Source organism: Anolis carolinensis, chromosome 2 (assembly GCF_035594765.1).
Source record: "Anolis carolinensis isolate JA03-04 chromosome 2, rAnoCar3.1.pri, whole genome shotgun sequence".
Classification (NCBI taxonomy): domain Eukaryota; kingdom Metazoa; phylum Chordata; class Lepidosauria; order Squamata; family Dactyloidae; genus Anolis; species Anolis carolinensis.
In genome coordinates, this window is record NC_085842.1 from 151,003,045 (window position 1) to 151,023,581 (window position 20,537).

Consider the following 20,537-nt stretch of genomic DNA (forward strand, 5'->3'; position numbering starts at 1 on the left):
CACTAACCTGGGAGCAGAGCTTAAAAATAACAAGCTAAATTTTGCTAGTTATGTGTCATTTTTTGCCTTCCTTCAACAAGTCTTAACAAGTTAACACTACTTGATGCCACGAATATGGGGTTTTGCCTCTTTATTGATTGTAGGAGATGATCTCAAGAAGAAGGTAATCAGGGAGCATTTGGAGTTACCATGTTTCTCTGAAAATAAGACTGTCTTATATTAATTTTTGCTCCCAAAGATGCGCTAGGTCTTATTTTCAAGGGGTGTCTTATTTTTCCATGAAGAATTCATATTTATTGTTGAACAAAAATTAACATTTATTATATACTGTACAATAGTTGTCATCACAAATCAGCATAACCAGACAAACTGTGAATCCTATCAAAAATTTCTTGTTATTACCATTATTTCCATGTACAACAATCTATGGCACGTACATTTACCAATCCTGCATCCTCTGGTGTTCTGTTTGGCAGGCATGCTTCCAAACACAAACTTTGCTAGGTCTTACTTTCAGGGGAGGTCTTATATTCAGCAATTCAGCAAAACCTCTACTAGGTCTTATTTTCAGGAGATGTCTTATTTTCGGGAAAACAGGATACTAGTAACCAGAGATAGCAGGAACTGAACTTGGGGCACCTACATACAATATAATAAACTTATATCTGCACATTATGTTCTTGCATCGAAGTGAGTAAAAAGGCAGGAGAGCCAGGTATAAAATAGTACACAAAATAATTCTGCACATGCTCATAAGTAATCTATATAGTTCTGATTGTGAATTCTCCACTCTTGTCTTACCAATGAAATTCTGAAGTCATTCAGTGACGTACTCCTGTATCAACGCAAAATAATGTCTTCAATATTTGCCCCTATACTGAGCCATTGTTGCTGTATACCTTCAAGTTGTTATGGCAAGATTTGTTCAGAAGAGGATTGAACTCGCCTTTCTCTGTGGCTGAGAAAATGTGACTTGCTCAAAGGTTCCTAGGAGATATCCATACCAAAGTAGGGATTAAAACTCTGGTCTCCAGAGTTGTAGTCCAATGCTTAAATCACTACACCATACTGGCTTCTATGTTTAGCCATATCACCTCGCATTCAAACAAGTATTGGCTGAAAATGGAATGACTACTATTTTACATTTCTGCTTTCAGATAGGACAGTTTTTTCATGTGTTGGAGGGGGTGTAGAAAGGGTGTGTGTGCCTTTTTTCCACCAAAAAAATCACCAGAACTTTTTTTTGGGGGGGGGGAGGAGGGAGCATCCCAGGTGCCTGAAGTCTACAATAGAGCAATTTGGGCCAACTTTCTCTACTGCAGTTATAGTGGAACTCTAGGGTTAAGTGAATCATTTTATAGCCTTGGAAGAACAACTCTACCAGCCTAGAGCAAGGACATAGTTCAGGTTATCTCTCAGGCAGTGTCTAGACTTTGCATTTCTGGTGCCCTACAGACATTTTGTACTACTACTCACATCAGTCCCAGCAAACATGTGATCTAGTGTTATGGAAGTTATAGGATAAAATATCCAGAAGGCTAGAGAAAAGAGGAGGGCGCAAGAAGAATGTGAAAATAGCAACGATCAAGTGAAGTAATTTCATGTTTCTATAATATTCTAGCTATATCTTATTTTCTTACCTCACTCAGTTTTGCACAACAAAGGAATTTTGAGAAACATATCATTTTTCTAGTGTGTGTGCAAACCTGTTTGGCAGCATGCCAGGGAGTAAAGTCTCTGACTAGGGAGGAAAGGTTGGACTCAAGAAGCATGGCTTTCATTTCTTGCCTTACAGAATTCCACCTCTATTACCAGAGAGGATCATACACACTTGGAACAAGTTATGCAGGTTGCAGAACTCTGTTCCTTGACAGGGAATAAGACCCAATCACCACAAATAGAATTCACACATGGCTTTAGGAAGAGTGACTACTTAGATTCAGCTGGTTAACTGGCATCCTTTTGTGTGGTGCTATTTCAAAGGGGCATAGGTTGTAGTGTGCACTGAGCTCTGTGTGCAGGCTTGTGCATGAGAGCTGCTGTCCCGGGCGGCCCCTCCTCTTCTAGGACATGTGAGCAGCTCTCCCCTCCCTGCAGCCACTGGCAAAAGGGGGGCTCTTGATCCCTCCTCCCACCCTGCAGATGCTGCAGGGTCTGTTGCATTCAATGGATTTCAGAAGGGAGGAGAGAGATCACTGGATTCTTCTTCTGTTTCTGTCACCACCTGGAGTCAGAGAGGACCCAATTAATATTCTTTCTTGTGGCCAGGAGCTGGGTGCAAGCTGGGGATGTGGGGTAAATCTGTAAATGAAACAACAAGTAGGACTAGGTAAAGGTTTTCCCCTGACATTAAGTCTAGTCGTGTCAAACTCTGGGGGTTGCTGCTCATCTCAACTTCTAAGTCGAAGAGCCGGCATTGTCCATAGACACCTCCAAGGTCATGTGGCAGGCATGGCTGTATGGAGCGCCGGCTTACTTAGGACTACTAGTTAGGCCTATTCTAAACTTATTTTTGGCTCTCACTGAGAGGGCAAGAGTTACTGCTTGAGAATCAGAGCAGACAATGCTGGGCTAGATGGACAAAGACTCCCAACTGGAATAAGATTGCTTTCTATGTCCTAAAACCAGGACATGGAAGGGAAAAACCCCCCACTTTTTTTGGTTGACTACTCCAAGAAACATTCAAACCAGCATTGCCATTGGTCATGCTGACAAAGGGTAGTGGTCTGAGAATTCCTTTTTCTCCAAAATAAAAGGGGAAAAGAAGGGAAAGATACCTAGTAATATTTTTGCGACTGCAAGGTCTTTTGTGATTAACATGGTCTTTTATTTGAAAATTCTAAAATGTAATTGTTCAGGCTTTGTCCACAATTTCTCTGGCAACAGCCAGATCAAGTAGACAGAACATATTGTAAAGAACAAAAATAACTTTCTGGCCTTGCATTGCACATTTTAGTGCAAATATTAAGATACAAATAGTGTTTAATTCAGCAAGTATTGCAGAATGTCATGCTAGGTGATGATTCTGCAGCCACATTTCACTTGTAATTTATGCTGCCTGATTTCTACTTGCATTCACCGGCTTTTATGTGAAAGGTAGGGGCAAATGCTATAAACATCATCTTTCATGCTTACACTCTTCAAAGGACATTTGCCAGGGAAGCATGTGAAGAGTGCAATGGAACAAGTTTCCTAATTCACATGCGTACATGCGAAATCAGAAAACATACAATTAAAGCACTGATTTGAAAAGGAATGGCCAATACGGAATTACTGGTGTATAAATAATTATTAAAAACACCTGTCTGGAATTCTTACTTGTGCTTTAAAACAACACAGTTAGCAACAAGAATTCAATAGTATTTTGTGTTCTTTATTTTATGAACTTAGCAACTTGCAGTTGACAAAGTTTTTCTAAGACAGGCACCTTATGGATGGCTAGTTGACACGAATGGACAAGAAATCATTCTGACTGCAAAAACCCAGGTAGTTTATGCTAATTTCTGGGCACAATTGGACAGGAGATGCCTATAGAGGCTAAACTTTCCCCTGTGCTTAGAAACCTTCTGCACTCAAAAGATGTGCCGGAAAAGCACATGTAGTTCCAGGAATAAACAGACAGCTGTTCTGAAAAACCTAATAACCCAAAGCATAGGTTCTCACCACCCACCTATTCACTCTTTTATAAATACAGGAAACTCTTTCCAGCTCTAAAAAGCGATCTTTAACCTTTATATTAAGCTGTGCCTCTTTTAGTACATTTGGCTAAGTCAAATGACTAACCATGTCTCATTCATTACATTCTGTAAGCCAGCTAGGCCAGTGGGGTTGAGAAGGACTGTCTGTATCAAAGCTTCCCATAAACTTCCAATCAATCACTTAATCAATGATCTTTGAACTAGTGATCTCTTAACTGCTGGTATACAATTTTGCCAGCCTGTGTAACAAATCCATAAAGTAGCCACAAAAGTAAGTCAACTGCCACAAAGTACAGATTGAGGATCGCTGATCTGAAATGTTTGGGACTAAAAGTGTTCCTTGTTTTGGAATTTGAATATATTTATAGACATAATGATGTATTTTGGAGATGGGACCTTAGTCTAAACCCAAAATTCATTTAAGTTTTATACATGCCTTATAAGCATAGCACAGTGAACCATCAGAAAGCAGAAATGTTGCTATCTTAGCCACCCATGTAGACAATTTTAGATTTTGCAATATTTGGAATTTTGAAATTCCAAGTAAGAGATGCTCATTCAGAAGGGATACGAAACTTGCAAGCTGCATCTCCCTCTTCTTCCTATTAGATGTCTCTTTGGTTTTGACTTTGGGGATAATACTGACTTGGACCACATACTCTTCTGTCTAAATGCAGCAGAGGGTTCCTTTCACTAACACCAAGTACTACAAGGTCCTCTATTTAGATGGGCAAGATTGCCCAATACGGACAGAAAATGCCATCTGCTATTCCAAATGCCTGCTCATTCTCATGAACAGAAATGTCAGTTGGGCTTGTGATGGAAGGAGAGATGCTGACAGACGGACTAAAGCAATATTTTCCTTCTAAAGCCTGTATCTGAACACTGAGAGTACACACACAAACCCACTAGGAGCAGCTTTGCAGGAAGATGCACTGAGTTGGACTAAGAGCAGGTGATTAGGAAGGGCAGTGCTCCTCATTGAAACTGAGTCATCTTTTGTCCACTCACCATCAGCTGTCCCTTCACACCTAGATGAGCACCCAGAGGGTTCACACAGACAGAGATACATATCTAGAGCTGGGCTGTCTTTTAAGCACAACTCTGTTGCTTATTGCAAGAAATACTAAGCAAAACAATGGGGACTGTACTCCATTACCCCTGAGTCTTCTTTTCATTACTGTGTTTTTAATCACTCTCTCCTGATTTAGAGAGAGAGAAGGTGTAAGCAACAGAACAACGTGCACTGGCATGCTTACTCATTCATGATATGCTAGAATTCCCAGCATAATTTCCAGATGGAACACAGGGATCTGCATTCCATTCAGAGGCCACAAATCTCTCCTTTGTGACATCTGCTCTCACCTATAATACTCCACATAGCTGACCTCACTGGCAACCTGAGACAGGTCTACTGTCATGTCACCCCAGACAGGGAGCCCTGAGAGCTGCAGCACAATATTGTCTGCCATCTGTTGCAGGAACTTGAGCGTCTGCACATAGTCTCCTCGGGTGGCAAAGATCTCATTCAGCCGGGCCAGGTGCTGCTCCAAAGCTATTTTCATTTTTGTAGTGGTGTCGGAGACCTGGCAAAAGACAGTAAAGACATCTATGAGAACCAGCAGCTTGTATTTGTGAATCCTTTATATTTTACATGAGTAAAGGGCAAGGCCAAAATCAGCTTGACATCTCGTTCAGTTTTGAGAGGGCAAAAGATTTTTTTCACTTACTATCAAATGTGCAAGGGTCCAGGATTTTTACTAAATATTTTCTAATACACTTAATATTGCATTCCAGAAGTAGTCAAGTCAGAATAGTTAAAGCCACCTCACTTTTATAGTTTTTTTGTGTGTCAGGGACAACTTGGGAAACTGCAAGTCGCTTCTGGTGTGAGAGAATTGGCCATCTGCAAGGACGTTGCCCAGGGGACGCCTGAATGTTTTGATGTTTTACCATTCTTTTGGGAGGATTCTCTCATGTCCCTGCATGGGGTGCTGGAGTTGACAGAGGGAGCTCACCCGCTCTCCTTGAATTCAAACTGGTGACCTGCTGGTCAGCAGTCCTGCCGGCACAACGGTTTAACCCATTGTGCCACTGGGGGCTGAAAATGATAGGGAGTTGCTGGAGTTAATTATCACAAATACATCCTTAGAACACTTTCCAGGGGGTAGGCAGATTTACTACTATAAATCAGTAGTACTATTTCAGATATCAAATGAAGTAGGCTCCAGCCTGTGAAAGTTTATGCACTGCCAGAACAGGAAGTCTATGGTTGCATAATTTGAATAGCACCACCTCCACCTTTATTAGATGAATAAAGAGGATGCTTAAATAATGCTTTGAATAACCTTTCCTTCTGGATGGATATTGACAGGGTATTTCATTGCATTATGTAAAAGCAGTCCTGCAGCCAGAGTGCAGTTTACATGCTGGGGTTTCCTTTGCCCTTTAGTCATTATTAACTATATTATCTCTTGTTTTCCCTTGCCCTCTGCCTAAGGAAGGAAAAATGACTTTGGTTAAGCACTTCTTGTGCCTTTTGACACTTCGATTCTAGAACTCAAATGCTACTGTGGCTTGTCAGGTGTAGCTTCTCCCATAAAGTTTCTTAGTAAGCAACAAGAAGTATAGAATCAAGGAAGTTCCAGGTGATGTGCTATTGGTACCTCCTGGGCATTGTACCATCTGGCTAGTTGTTAACTTGTGCTCTCAGAAGCAGGGGGAAATGGAAGATGCCCAAGGGACTTGCAAACCCTTTGGTATTCAGCAATCTCTTTGAAAAGGATGTCTAAATTAGCAGATGCAGGCCAGAGTCAAGCTCAGATGAGAAGAGATGGGGAACTTGTACCAACACTGGAAAGGGTCTTGGTTGTGGCCATAAACCTCAACGCACAGGCCTGGTACTTTTGACCCTGGGTACTGTCACTTCCTGATGGTTCTGGGGTCCAACAATTGTCCCTTAGCTATCACAAGATCTGCCTTCGCCAAACACCAGGTTCCCATGGGTTTGGCCAGCCCATAACTTTTCTCTATGACTTCAAACTCCTTTCAATAGCAAAGCAAAATGACACAGCTGCTGAGCTGTGAGAACAAATAGAATCAAGGCATTTTCCAGTGCTACAAAGCTCTGTGTTCTCACACTAGCCAGAGCAAGAATTTCCAGTCTTAAACTTAGTTTCCCCCTCCCCACATCTAATTTTTCCATTTTTGCAGCCAACATGCCCTGTGCAAGGGGGGGGGGGGGAGAGAGAGAGTTGCTAACATGGTTTCTGACCAGCAAACAGGACACAATCCTGGTAGCTTGCAAAAGAAAGCAGCTGCCTCTCCAAGACCCAGCCAGTCTGAGAGGCAGATTACGGAAGCTTAAGGGAAGAGGTAATGATACACCCTGAAATAAGTGGATAAATTTGAACCCAATTCCTTGCATTAATACATACACCAAAGGATACAATACAGTGTAATGAAATTGGAAAGTTGAGCAGAGGGGGGGAAGTGCCCTAGAGCAGTGATAGGAAATATGTGGTACTCCAGATGTTGCTGGTGGCAGCTTCCATCTTCATTCATAATTTGCTATGCTATTTGGGGCTAATGAAAGTTGCAGTCCGACAGCATGAAGGGCACCACACACTTACTACGCTTGCTTGGACAAGGGTGGCTACGGCACAATGCAGCTATGGCTATGGAGCAGCGGTTTTGCTTCTTTTTTTCTGAGTGAATGTAATTTGACTGCAGGGGCAGCTGGGGCAGAGGATCAGGCACAGGCAACGGGGGTTAGGTCTACTAGACAGAGAAATCATCCCTTTTTCCAGAAGAACATCACCCTCCTGCCTTAGTGAAGAGTTTGCCCTCACCTCACAGGTATAGCGTCTAGATCCAGGGAAGTCCTGCTCCCCCTCTATTCTGCCTTGGTCAGACCACACCTGGAATACTGTGTCCAATTCTGGGCACCGCAATTGAAGGGAGATGTTGACAAGCTGGAAAGCATCCAGAGGAGGGCAACTAAAATGATCAAAGGTCTGGAGAACAAGCCCTATGAGGAGAGGCTTAAAGAACTGAGCATGTTTAGCCTGCAGAAGAGAAGGCTAAGAGGAGACATGATAGCCATGTACAAATATGTGAGGGGAAGTCATAGGGAGGAGGGAGCAAGCTTGTTTTCTGCTGCCCTGGAGACTAGGATGCGGAACAATGGCTTCAAACTACAGGAAAGGAGATTCCACCTGAACATCAGGAAGAACTTCCTGACTGTGAGAGCTGTTCGGCAGTGAAACTCTCTCCCCCGGACTGTGATGGAGGCTCCTTCTTTGGAGGCTTTTAAACAGAGGCTGGATGGCCATCTGTTGGGGGTGCTTTGAATGTGATTTCCTGCTTCTTGGCAGGGGGTTGGACTGGATGGCACATGAGGTTTCTTCCAACTCTACTATTCTATGATTCTATGATTCTATGATTCTACCTTAAGACCTACTCTTCGCTCCCAGACCACAGCGATACAAGGTGCATCAACTGTGACCAGGGATCAAGAAGAGCAATTTTGTACCTAACATTATCTAAGAGGGATGCACTAAGAAAGCTGGCCTCCCATTTCTTCTTGTTGCTGCCTTTTGTGTAAATGTACAAGTTCCCAGAAGAGAACCAATCACAGCAGGACCAATGCGCATTTTCTATCCAGAAGTAATAGAGATAGAAATGGCTTTGGCAAAAAAAAACAAATTGTCTTGTTGGTGTTGGTCCTTTCACTCTTATCTAGGAAGAGACATTTCAATTGGTGCCTCCCCCCAAAAAATGCTGACATTCCAATTTTGAGGATTCTGCCAGAGCCAGAATATCTGTATTAGAAGACGACCAAAAAGAAGAGCAATTCAACCAGTCTTACCAGTGAATCAATCCCGGAGAGCGTGTGATTAGCATTATCAAGGGCGTAGATCAGCTGATAAACCCCATCGTTGGTTTCGCTGTTGCCATAGAAACCAATGCCAACAGCAGCGCTGGGGGGACAAGCAGAAAGAAAGCAGGAAAAAAGCACGGGTTAGCAAAGGATACAACTGGATCAGTTTTATTTGCAGCAAGACGTCTTGCCATTCAAGGTCCCCACTGACACTCAGCAGAATATTCAAGCTGTTGAAATGAAAACTGAAAACTCTCTCAATGCATTCTTGAAACTGTGAAATGGATGGGATTTGTGAAAAGCAGCCTCTGGGAAGGGAGGGGAAACCAGTCTCTCTTCTGTATTGGAGGCCTTTAAGGGGCAAAGGGGTAATATTGCCTTTCAGTAGTAAATCCTCCCCTTCATCTCAACTCCTCTTCCATCCCAGTGCAACATCTTAAAATCTTGAGCCTTAACTTGCACACTCTTATTGTGAAACATGGCTAGTACTGTAGCTACTGGTGTGGATTGCTAACCTGGGAATCTACTCTATACATGACCTCAAGTCATTTCTTGAATCCAAGGATGGATCATTTGAGAGCTCCTTTGAGAGCATTTCCTAGGAATTACTTTATGTAACTAAAGTTATATGTTGGGTAACCAAAATGCATTGATTGCAATATGGAAATAGCCAAGGCTCATTTTATCAAAGGGGAGGGGGAGGGGGGAGAGAGAGAAGTAACAAAGTGTTGCTTTTAAGAGATATTTGTGGTGCATGCATACAGAATGGTTAAACAAGGCAAGGTTTAAAAACATTTTCCCTTTTACTAGAAATGTCAACTTCCATATGGAGAAGTACCTCATAAGGTACCAATTGCAACATTCACACTTGCCTCAGGCAGAGAAGAGTTCTTTCTCCCACCCTGAGCATTTCACAGATAAATAAACCTCATTTGCCTAGTTTCTAACAGACCCCACAACCTCTGAGTATGCCTACCACAGATGTGGGCGAAACATCAGGAGAGGATGCTTCTGGAACACGGCCATACATCCTGGAAAACTCACAGCAACCCAATGATTCCAGCCATGAAAGCCTTCAACAACACATACCTCATAAGAGTCCACAAATGAATTTCAGGAATATGAAATTATAAATAGACACGCCCCCTGCTTAGATCTAACTGTTTTAGCTTAGATCTAACTGTTAGTCCCAATGAAAGCTGACTTCACTGAAATGTTGAGGATTACATAAATATTGGCTCAGATAATTTCCACTGATTCTAGTTGGATTAACAATTGGATTTAAGCCTTTGTCTTTTGACACAAACTCATATTTCTCAGCCACTTGCAGGGACTTCTGATAAACCCATCAAATACCTAAGGACATGACTTATTAGAGAACCACCTTAAGAGTATACTTTTATAGTATAATGGAAGAAATCAACATATTAATTCATAAATTTGGATTCCAATCTGCCATCTTCCTAGGTAACTGTGTTTAAAGACTCCAGCCTTTAGAAGGTATACTTTAGCTCTTGATGGAGACCAGAAACTGCTGCTGTTTATATTATGCCATCACGTATACTGCTATACATCAACCACCTATAATGTTGACTTTGACACAGAAGAAATGACAAATAAGGGGAGGGAAGTGTTGACAGATCAGGTACTGTACATAGTAGACATTTGTTGTTATTTATCATCAATCCAATTCTGACTTATGGCAACATGATGAGTGGGAAACCTCCAAGATCCCAGGTCATCTGCCCTGTTCAAGTCCTGCAAATTCCTTGATTGAATCAATCCACCTGCAGAGTGATCTTCCTCTTCTCATAGCGCCTTTCATTTTGCCAATCATTATTATCTTTTCTAATTACAGTAGAGTCTTGCTTATCCAACGTAAATGGGCTGGCAGAACGTTGGATAATAAGGAGAGATTAAGGAAAAGCCTATTAAACATTAAATTAGGTTATGATTTTACAAATTAAGCACCAAAACATCATGTTATACAACAAATTTGACAGAAAAAGTAGTTCAATACACAGTAATGCTATGTAGTAATTACTGTATTTACGAATTTAGCATCAAAATATCATGATATATTGAAAACATTGACTACAAAAATGCGTTGGATAACCCAGAACATTGGATAGCGAGTGTTGGATAAGTGAGACTCTCCTGTAGTTACATTGTCTCAATATGCTTTTTGTTGTTGTGTATCTTCAGAATGTTTTCGACTTACGGTGAGCCTAAGGCAAACCTATCATTGATTTTTTTGGGGGCAAGATTTGCTAAGAGTAGCTTCCCATTGCCTTTTCCTGAAGCTGAGAGAATGTGACTTGTTCAAAGTCACCCTGTGTGTTTCCACTGCCAAGTGGGGATTCAAAGCCTGGCCTTCAGAGTTGTTGTAGTCCAATATTCAGATGGCTACACTACACTGGATCATGATATGGATAGGTATGTAAATGTGGTGCATTTCACACAGACTCATAGAAAATATGGCTACGTATGAAAATACCACTAAATAGATCTAACAAAACATAGGTAAAGGTAAAGGTTTCCCCTGACGTTAAGTCCAGTCATGTCTGACTCTGGGGGTTGGTGCTCATCTCTATTTCTAAGCCGAAGAGCCGGTGTTGTCCATAGACACCTCCAAGGTCATGTGGCCGGCATGACTGCATGGAGCGCCGTTACCTTCCCGCCAGAGACCTATTGATCTACTCACATTGGCATGTTTTCGAACTGCTAGGTTGGCAGAAGCTGGAGCTAACAGCGGGTGCTCACTCTGCTCCTGGGATTTGAACCTGGGACCTTTCTGTCTGCAAGTTCAGAAGCTCAGTGCTTTAACACACTTCACCACCGGGGCTCCTTACTGTTATGTGGAACAAAGCACATGTTGGTCTCACATATTTTTCCTTCATGAAAGTTATTCTAAATAGGAAGAACTGAAGATATGAAGTGTGCCAGTACAAAACTGCAAACACTGCACAACAGTCATACTGTAAAATGGACGAAGGCCAGAGAGATATTGCTTATGTATTGCAGGTGTCTTGTTACATTGATCTGCTGACAGAAGTATATAATGTTTGAGTCCAAAGTTTGGGAAGTTGCTTTCGAAACGTAATAGCTACAGGTCCTCCTTTCCCCCCCAGTACACAGCAGTTAGTTAAGACTAGTTGTGCTGTAATGTGAACTAACACTGGCGGAGTTACCCGAAAGTACCTAACATTGTTCAAAGTTACCTGATAAAACCACCACCAACATCTGAATTCTACAAACAGCCCTACCTTGGCATCACCCACATTACAGCAGAAGGCACTAATGTGAGAAGTTACCCGTGTTAACTCTTTAGCAGAGTTATACTTTTCATAGTGGGGGGGGGGGGCATAAACCGTAGAATATTGTCAGAACTATATTATTCCCCCAGCTCTCAGCTCTGTTTATAAGCCTCTGCAATGAGTTAATCCATTAATCATTTCATGTTTGTACAATAAAATAGCATTTCTTCACCTGGCCCTTGCACTTCATTGACAGTAGATACAATAAAGGACATCTAGCGTTTGAGTCCTACCAGTTCTAGGGCTTAAAAAGGATGCTACAAGCTGGCAATGCACTGACCTGTCAGCCATTTTTCTCCCCATTGATGAGAGATTTAGGCCAAAAGACAAAAAAAAGCCAGAAAAGAACTAAGCAGATTATGAGAATCTGCAAAGAGAAAAAATACTATTCTGGATTGCAGCTGTTCCTTGGTTAAGCCCCAAGAGAAAGCAAGCACAGAGAAAGAAGGAAGGGAATGTATGTCAGAGAAAGAAAGAGAATGAATGAATAAATTCCAGGCTTTTTGACCAGCTTTATCTATAATTCCCTTCCACCTCTTGTCAAGAATAACAAGGTCTCCTAGAGTTGTGTATGAATGAAGGATAACTTTCCAGTAATTCAAAATGAATTGCTTCATTCAAAGTTCTGAAAGCCCTTTGGCTTTGTATTCATATTCCTTACAGATAGAAATCCCTGTCCCAAATACCAGCACACATTGGGTTATAACATAAGCCTGCATCTGCCCATTGTATGGTGACAGCAATTAGATATAATTTCACCTGACATGCCTCCATATTATGAGATCCTTGGCATTGGGCTTGGGCTGTGGTGCAGGCTGGAGAGCAGCTGCAATCAATCACTGCAATGAATCACTCTGACCAGGAGGTCATGAGTTCGAGGCCCGGCTCGGAGCCTATGTTTGTTTGTCTTTGTTCTATGTTAAAAGGCATTGAATGTTTGCCTATATGTGTAATGTGATCCGCCCTGAGTCCCCTTTGGGGTGAGAAGGGCGGAATATAAATGCTGTAAATAAATAAATAAATAAATAAATAAATTCTTCACTGGAAAAATCTCTTAGTGATATACATCTGGGAAGAAAAGGAGCTATAACCCCTTAGTAAAGTATTCCAAATACTATATATTCATGTATCTCAGGTACAGTGTTCCCTCGCTAATTTGTGGTTCGGGTTCCGCAGATTCGCTGTATCGTGGATTTTTCCATCTGGCCTACCCTCCCTTTGTAGGCACAAAAGGACCCAATTTGAGTCACGTGACCCGGCACGCGCTTCCTCCTCAGCGGCCTGCAGGCAGAGCCATTAGGCCCTGCCTGCACCTCATTGCCCCAGGAACAACAAGGAAGACAGAACAGTGTGTTTAAAGAGGAAAAGACGGAGGAAGGGAGGCTATATTTATTGAAATAAATATAGTGCCGCTATATCACGGTTTTCCACTTTTCGCGGAACCTAACCCCGCGAAAAGTGAGGGGACACTGTCTAGGCAGGTTTTGGGGACAAAAGTATGGATTTTTATGTGAATAAGATGAGAATAAGCTAAGTATTCTTCCATGGAGAGGGAAAAGCCCCAGCACTGCTTCAGGAGGTCAGCCATCTCTGGCATCTGCTACAGTCTTTTCCCATCGAGGCATTCAAAAAAGCAGGAAATGGCCCCATGGTGGAAAGACCAAAGGGCTCGGTGCTTCTTTTAGGTTCTCCCAGGATAGATTAGGCTCTCGCCTTTTGCCATTCTCCCCAGAGATTATTCCTTTTTTGAAAAGATTCAACCCAGGTTTTTGGATTCAATTTTTTGTCGAAAACTTCTAGACTTATATAGAAGTACATATCCTAACATTCCACTGGATGCAGCCATGGCATCAAAAGAGGTATCAAATTGCTAAAACTGGTCAGTGGTTCCCAAACTGTGGGCCGCAGCCCAGCGGTGGGCCATGAAACGAAAATACAGTCTGCGAACCGCCTTCCTCTTTATTTATTTATTTATTTAATTTCTGCTCCTTTCTGCAGAGCTGACCATTGCATTGGATAGACCACATTAGCTCTAGATTATTAAATATGCTTTTCTGTGGGCGAGCAGATGGCGACTATTGCATGGCATGTGTTCTGTATAAGAAACTAGAGCTGATGTGGTCCATCCAATCCAATTTTCTGAATCAGCACTCCAAATAACCAAACCAAATCTAAAGTTGACCAATAACTAAATTGTAGCCCTTTCCGTGCTAATGTTAGAGAGTGGCCCCTGGTCAAAATGGTCCCTGGTCAATGTGGTCCCCAATCAGAAAAAGGTTGGGAACCACTGGTGTAGACAGACTCTTAAGGTAAGCAAAGCTAGCAAATTATATGGTACTAGTTGTGCCCGGCCACGCGTTGCTGTGGCAAAGTGGTGGTGGTATTGGTTAAAAATTGTGTAATTTTTATTTGACATTATTTGTAATTTTTTTTTATAAATTTTATTGTAAGTTATCTTTTTATTATATTTTATTATTTTCTTGTATTATTTTTAGTTATTTTCTGTTATAGTATTTTATTGTATTAATTTTTTTAGTGTTTTTAATTATTTTTTTAGTTTTTTATTATTTTTTTATTGGGTTGCTAGGAGACCAAGTTGGAGGAGCTTAGCCTTCTAACTGGCAGCAATTGGATAAAAGCAATTATTCCTCTCTCTCTAATTAGGACTTTATTTTTCTTTTCTTTTTGTTGTATCAACCTAGAGCCGTGGATGATGGGTTGTGTTGTCAAATTTAGAGGTTGGGGGGCCTGTAGTTTTGTTGTTTTGTGGGTCGCCATGATGCCATCACTATTTTATATATATAGAAGGCATCTTGTTCTCTTCTCCCCTTGTTCACTCAATCACCAGTGATCACTAGAAAGTCTCTCGGGAGGGCTGGAGTGGTTTACAGCATAAAATGGGATAGGACTAAGGAACTGCTTGAGGGGTGGCATCGGACAGAAAATTTTCCCTTGCCAAATTTCTTTCAGTTAACTTTTATTAGAATTCAATTCAAGTGTATGTGGTGGAGATGGTGAAAGAAGACCACATACCAGAATGACTGAGATGGTGACTCAGAAACATGTCATGGGGTAGTAACACTACAGTAATCAATCATAATACAGTGTCCCCTCACTTTTCGCGGGGGTTAGGTTCCAGGCCTGCCCGCGAAAAGTGGAAAACTGCAATATAGGGGCACTATATTTATTTCAATAAATATAGCCTCCCTCCCTCCCTCCCTCTCTCTTTAAACATACTGTTCTGTCTTCCTTGTTGTTCCTGGGACGATGAGGTGCAGGCAGGGCCTACTGGCGCTGGCTGCAGGCCGATGAGGAGGAAGCGCGGGCCGGGTCACATGACTCAAACTGGGCCCTTTTGTGCCTGCAAAGGGGGGGTGGGCCGGATGGAAAAATCAGCGATACAGCAAATCCGTGGAACTCGAACCACGAATTAGCGAGGGAACACTGTACAAGTGTACACTGTACACTTTATTTGGGGGAAAATAAAGTATCTGAAGTCAGAGATTTAGGTGACTTTTCCATGGAATCTACCCTAAAGCCACCACCAAATTCTATTTCATGTCCAGATTTATAGACAGAAACAGAAACAGTACAGCCAAGGCATGGATCATACAGCATCCACTATTAACAAAACAACACATGCTTCTCCCCAATTTGTAGCCCCACTGTGTGGGCTGTCTGGCCACAGAATTTCTCCCCACATCCTGGGATTTCAGGGGTGGGCAACAGACCCTTCAGCCGAAGTCTTGGTGGAAGTGGCCCCATTGCACCTCTGTACTCTCATTTTACAGTTGGGAAATGGGACTGTGGGGACAGTAAGTCCTACAGCCATTGGGATGGCACAGGAAGAGAGATCTACAGCTTTCCTCTTGCCAGTAGCATTTAATAGCATCATAATACAAATAAGCTTTTGACAATACAAGCTTGTTTCTGTGTGTGTGAATGTGTATACATCCATCAGCCAAGGGCAAGTGCTCCAAGGTTGCAGTGGAATAATCCAACCTTGGCTACTTATGAAGACTTGGATTCATACTCACAAAACTCTGCTGCATTGGCAAATCAAATCAAAATTATCTATTCTAGCCAGTGCCCTCCAGTTAATCTTTTAATGGACTTCCTAATTAAAATGGGCCTTGTTCTTCAAATATTGATGCATGTTTCTTTATTTCTAAAAGCCCCGTACAGCCTTGGTCCTGATTATCTTCTCTGCATCTGTTCATTAAACATTGAAGGCCAATTCTGAAATTAAGAGTCCTTACAAAGAAGATAGCTGACTTGGTTTGTATACTAAGGTCATAAGATGAGAAAATGTCCCGGACAATATTCACAAACAGACAAAAGCTTGCTATGGGTTGCAATATATCTCACAAGTTCACTGAATCATAGAAACAAAGAGATGAACCAGACTACAAGGGCCAGTAAGTGTAACCCCCCTGTAGGAACAGACTCAAAGCACTCTTGACTGTTTAAAACTCTCCAGAGAAAGGAGACTCCACCATTGAATCGTTCTTACCATAAGGTCTTCCTTAATATTTAGTTGGATATTTTCCCTTGCATTTGAATCCATTGCTCTGTGTCCTCATCTCTGGAGCAGCAGAAAACAAGCTTCCGCCATCTTCAATATAACATCCTTTTAAATATTTAAACATGTTTATCATGTTTCTCTTGACCTTCGCTTCTCCAAGCTAAACATATCCAGGTCCGTAAACTGTCCTTCATAGGGAATACAGTCCTTTTACCATTTCGGGCACCCTTCTCTGTACAAGTTCCAGACTGTAAATATCTTTCTTGAATTGTGGTGCCCAGAAATACTCATTTTGACGCAGCCCTGAATTATAGTATTTTAAAGCTGTCACATCAGTTATGGCCTTTAAGTACAGATGCCAATTAGGGAGAGCTTCTCTCAAAGCGTCAAAATTGGCATGAGATTTCCCAAAGCAATTTTTAACCAGGATGAAAAGAAAATCAGCTCAGCTCTCTCATTCACTTGGGGGAAGAATCAGTTGGGTCCAAATTTAAATTATTAGCACCTCCTATTTTAGTCTTGCCTCATAATGGCTCCACTTATAAACTGAAGTAAAATCCAGCCAATGCTGAAGATTAAATAAAACATATACAAATAATAAAATAAAATAAAACATGTACGAGTGTAAAGGCATATTGATTCAAGTTCACTCAGCCATGCTTTTGAATTCTAGCAGATATGAGTGTAGTGTATACAGTAGAGTCTCACTTATCCAAGCCTCGCTTATCCAAGCCTCTGGATAATCCAAGCCATTTTTGTAGTCAATGTTTTCAATATATCGTGATATTTTGGTGCTAAATTCGTGAATACAGTAATTACAACATAACATTACTGTGTATTGAACTACTTTTTCTGTCAAATTTGTTGTATAACATGAAGTTTTGGTGCTTAATTTGTAAAATAATAACCTAATTTGATGTTTAATAGGCTTTTCTTTAATCTCTCCTTATTATCCAACATATTCACTTATCCAACGTTCTGCCGGCCCATTTACGTTGGCTAAGCAAGACTCTACTGTACCATCAAAACTGCATGTCCAAAATGGATTTTTCTGAGGAATCCCTTGAGCTGGCATTTGCGTGTGCTACGTGAGAGTGAGAAGATAAAAATCGGAAAGTGGTGCAGGCTACTCCTGATGAACTCCTATAAATGGGAGAGAAGAAAGCCCTCCCTTTGTCTTAAAATAGTTTGTACAGATTCACAGTGCTTTTAATCAAGTCTTGAGAGAAAATTCATGGTGATACAGGCCTGAAATAGGAAAAAGCCTGTAAAAAGTAGGGAGAATTCTAGCTTAAAGAGGCAAACTTTCCTGGTCTGAAAGTTCAGTGTGTGCTGCAACTCAGGAGTCTACATCCCCATAGATTTGGCTAAATCATCCATTTCATAGCATGTGACAGGCAAAAACCAGCAGTGAGCTAGATGTAGGGATGCAGGGGGCGGCCTCCCTCTGATCGATGCTCTCACTCTGCATTTAAGATTCAAAGAACCTTGATGCCCAGTAGTTGGTGCAGAAATGCTCCATATGGCCGCATTTGCAATCAAAGCACCCTGGGGATTTTTAAAAAAGCACTTAAGGTATTCATTACTCTGCCTGCTGCTTGTCTCATTCCTCCAAAAGTTATGGATTTGTGTTATTACATAGAAGATACCATATCCAGAGTTTTAAGAAGCTCAAAGCCCACAAGGTCACGTGTCTGAGTAAAGAAAGAAAGCAAGTCATGGGAAGAGCATGCTGATTCAATCAGCATGTTTACTCCAAGACACAGATAGCTCTATTCAACTAACAACATAAGATGCCTTCCTCTGTATTTGGAGACTCAGATCACCCTCAAACAATTAAGCACTAATTGTTTGTGGAACGGAAGGGAAGTCCCTGGAACAGAGAATTGAATGAGCTAATTGAGGAGGGCATACAGAGTAAAAGAAAGGGCCAGCAGAATGTCATACAAGCTTTCCAACAAAGCGTATGGAAGGCCGGGCAAAGCAAGCTGATGTAAGGATGTCACTTTCTTTGTGTTTGCATCTGGGGATTAACAGGGACTAAAACAGCATGCCATTTCAATACTCTGAGATGATGGAAGACAGATCAAAGCTTGATGATGAGGGGGGAAAGAAGATAATAAAATCCTAAAAGTCAGGTTATAAAAGGATCAGGCAGGTTCATAAAATTTGACTACTTAGTATGCATCAGAAGGCAAATTTAATGCAGCTCATATGGGGACATTCAGATACACACAACAGGTTTAATTATAAGAACTGAGGAAAGAGGCATCATTTCCTTCCTTTCACCCAAAAATGTTCTCAAGTTGCTTCTGATACATTTAAAAAAAACCCAGAATTACATTTTAATTCAGTGGCAATGTGTCCTAGTGATTAATGAGATGAATTTAGACTTGAGGGGGCTAGAATGAAATTTCCACAAGGTCATGGTGCTTTGGACCAGTTATCTATTTCAACCTAGCAATGATACATCAAGAAAGAGGAGACCTGTTGACTTGAAAGAGAGGCAGAACACATACATAGCTAATAAGTAATACATAAAACACTCTCCCATTTATGGATGGGAATCTCCAATCTGGGCAGCCCTGTAGATTGTCATGAGTGACCTACAAAACTAGCTGCCATCCAGGTGTACAGACGTGGATGCGGCTCTCTGCAAAATCCAAACTGAAGTAAAGAGGTCAATCAAATACAGAAGGAGTGATGACGTGGCCATTCAGATATTGTCTGACTGCACATCCCATCAGCCCAAGCCAGCACAGCAAACAATGCATATGTTTTGATGGATTTTAACTGTGAATTTTTTAGTGCTGTTTGTGTTTAATTCTGTTTTAATATCTGCATATTTGTATATTTTAAATTGTATACTAATGCTTTTATGTCAAGCTGCTTTGAGTCCCCTTTGGGAGATAAAGAGGGATATAAATAAATAAATAAATGATAACAACAACAATGAAAGAAGAGACAGCACAGGTGTCCCCTGTCTCTGAACCACAGGGAGGTAACAGTTGTATTGCATGCCTGAATGACACAGCTTGTCCCAACAACTGTGGTTGCTTTTCTTGGTAACTATTCACAAGGCACACTTATGGGGTCTTTTCATCTCCGAATTCTAAATAACAGCAAGGCCATGTGCATTTGTGAACAGGAGTTCAGCTCCTAATTGGAGAGCTAGTCTACCATGAGCAGAAAGCTGTCAGCCTGGCCACAGAACAAGATGTGATCAACTTGAGCAAGGCATGTGCATCAGCTCTAAAGTGAAGGGGAAGGCTGGGGAAGAGCGGCCTCTCATTACATTAAAGAGCCTATTACCTCTTGATCCTTCCTTGGCTATCTTCCATGACTCACTGCTCACTGGAAAGCCCCTCCAGGGTTTGGTTTCCTTTTGGGGGGAGGGTGGGGAAAACTATATCTCATTTCTTAAGTTTTAACTGGAATTTATTACTCCCCTCTTAGCTATTAGTTCAATCCTTTAGATAGGTTAAACACCCTCTGGCAGTATACAGCATGTGCCCCATTAGAGGCAAGTCAGGAATCCACAGGAACAGCAATTGATAGACTGTTGAACAAATGCAGGAACTGGCATGCTATGGCTTTGCAAACTCAGCCCTAACCAAAGTCCCATTTGTGGAAACTGCTGTGAAAGAGAGGAAGTACTGCAACATTTCCTTCGTGTTGCTGGGAAAGGGGAGTAGTATTGCCAAAAGTCTCTGAAGCCCCAACAGAGGCAGTGGGTGTTTGCAGATGCAGAGATGGGGCTCATGTCCACAGTCTGCGCACTGCCACTGGCTCCTGGGAAAACAGTCTCCTTATGATGGCAATGATAGCCTCCACTGGAGACAGGACACTTAAGAAAGTGAACTAGATTTCAAGGACAAATTAGGTGTTGCTTCTCGTGGGATTTAAAAGCTTGCACTTCCATGTATGAATATGTTTATGAGGGGTGAAAATGGACCGTACGAGTAAGATGATTTGATATGCTGATCATGTACCTGCAGTAGTAATAGCAGGAGCAATAGCACTAGTGCTGCAGAACTTGCTCACTTATTGGTCATGTCACTGTTGTGAAGCCTACCATCAGCAGATGAACCTATACTGCACAAAGTGTACTGAAA

The 20,537-nt window shown here is 41.6% G+C and overlaps 1 protein-coding gene across 5 annotated transcripts in view; it reads right to left on the reverse strand.

Annotated features, from left to right (window-relative positions):
* The window catches only part of ttyh2 (tweety family member 2), an 88,337-nt gene that overhangs the window by 39,461 nt on the left and 28,339 nt on the right, over positions 1–20,537 (reverse strand). For 4 of the 5 annotated variants that reach the window (XM_062970842.1, XM_062970843.1, XM_062970841.1 and 1 more), the window contains exons 3-4: positions 8,569–8,680; positions 5,064–5,284 (exon numbers count right to left, since the gene is read on the reverse strand). In XM_062970842.1, coding sequence (XP_062826912.1) covers positions 5,064–5,284; positions 8,569–8,680 — 333 coding nt within the window. Of the gene's footprint in view, positions 1–801; positions 5,003–5,063; positions 5,285–8,568; positions 8,681–20,537 lie in introns of those variants that run through there. The other variant, XM_008104116.3, reaches the window with a different exon arrangement.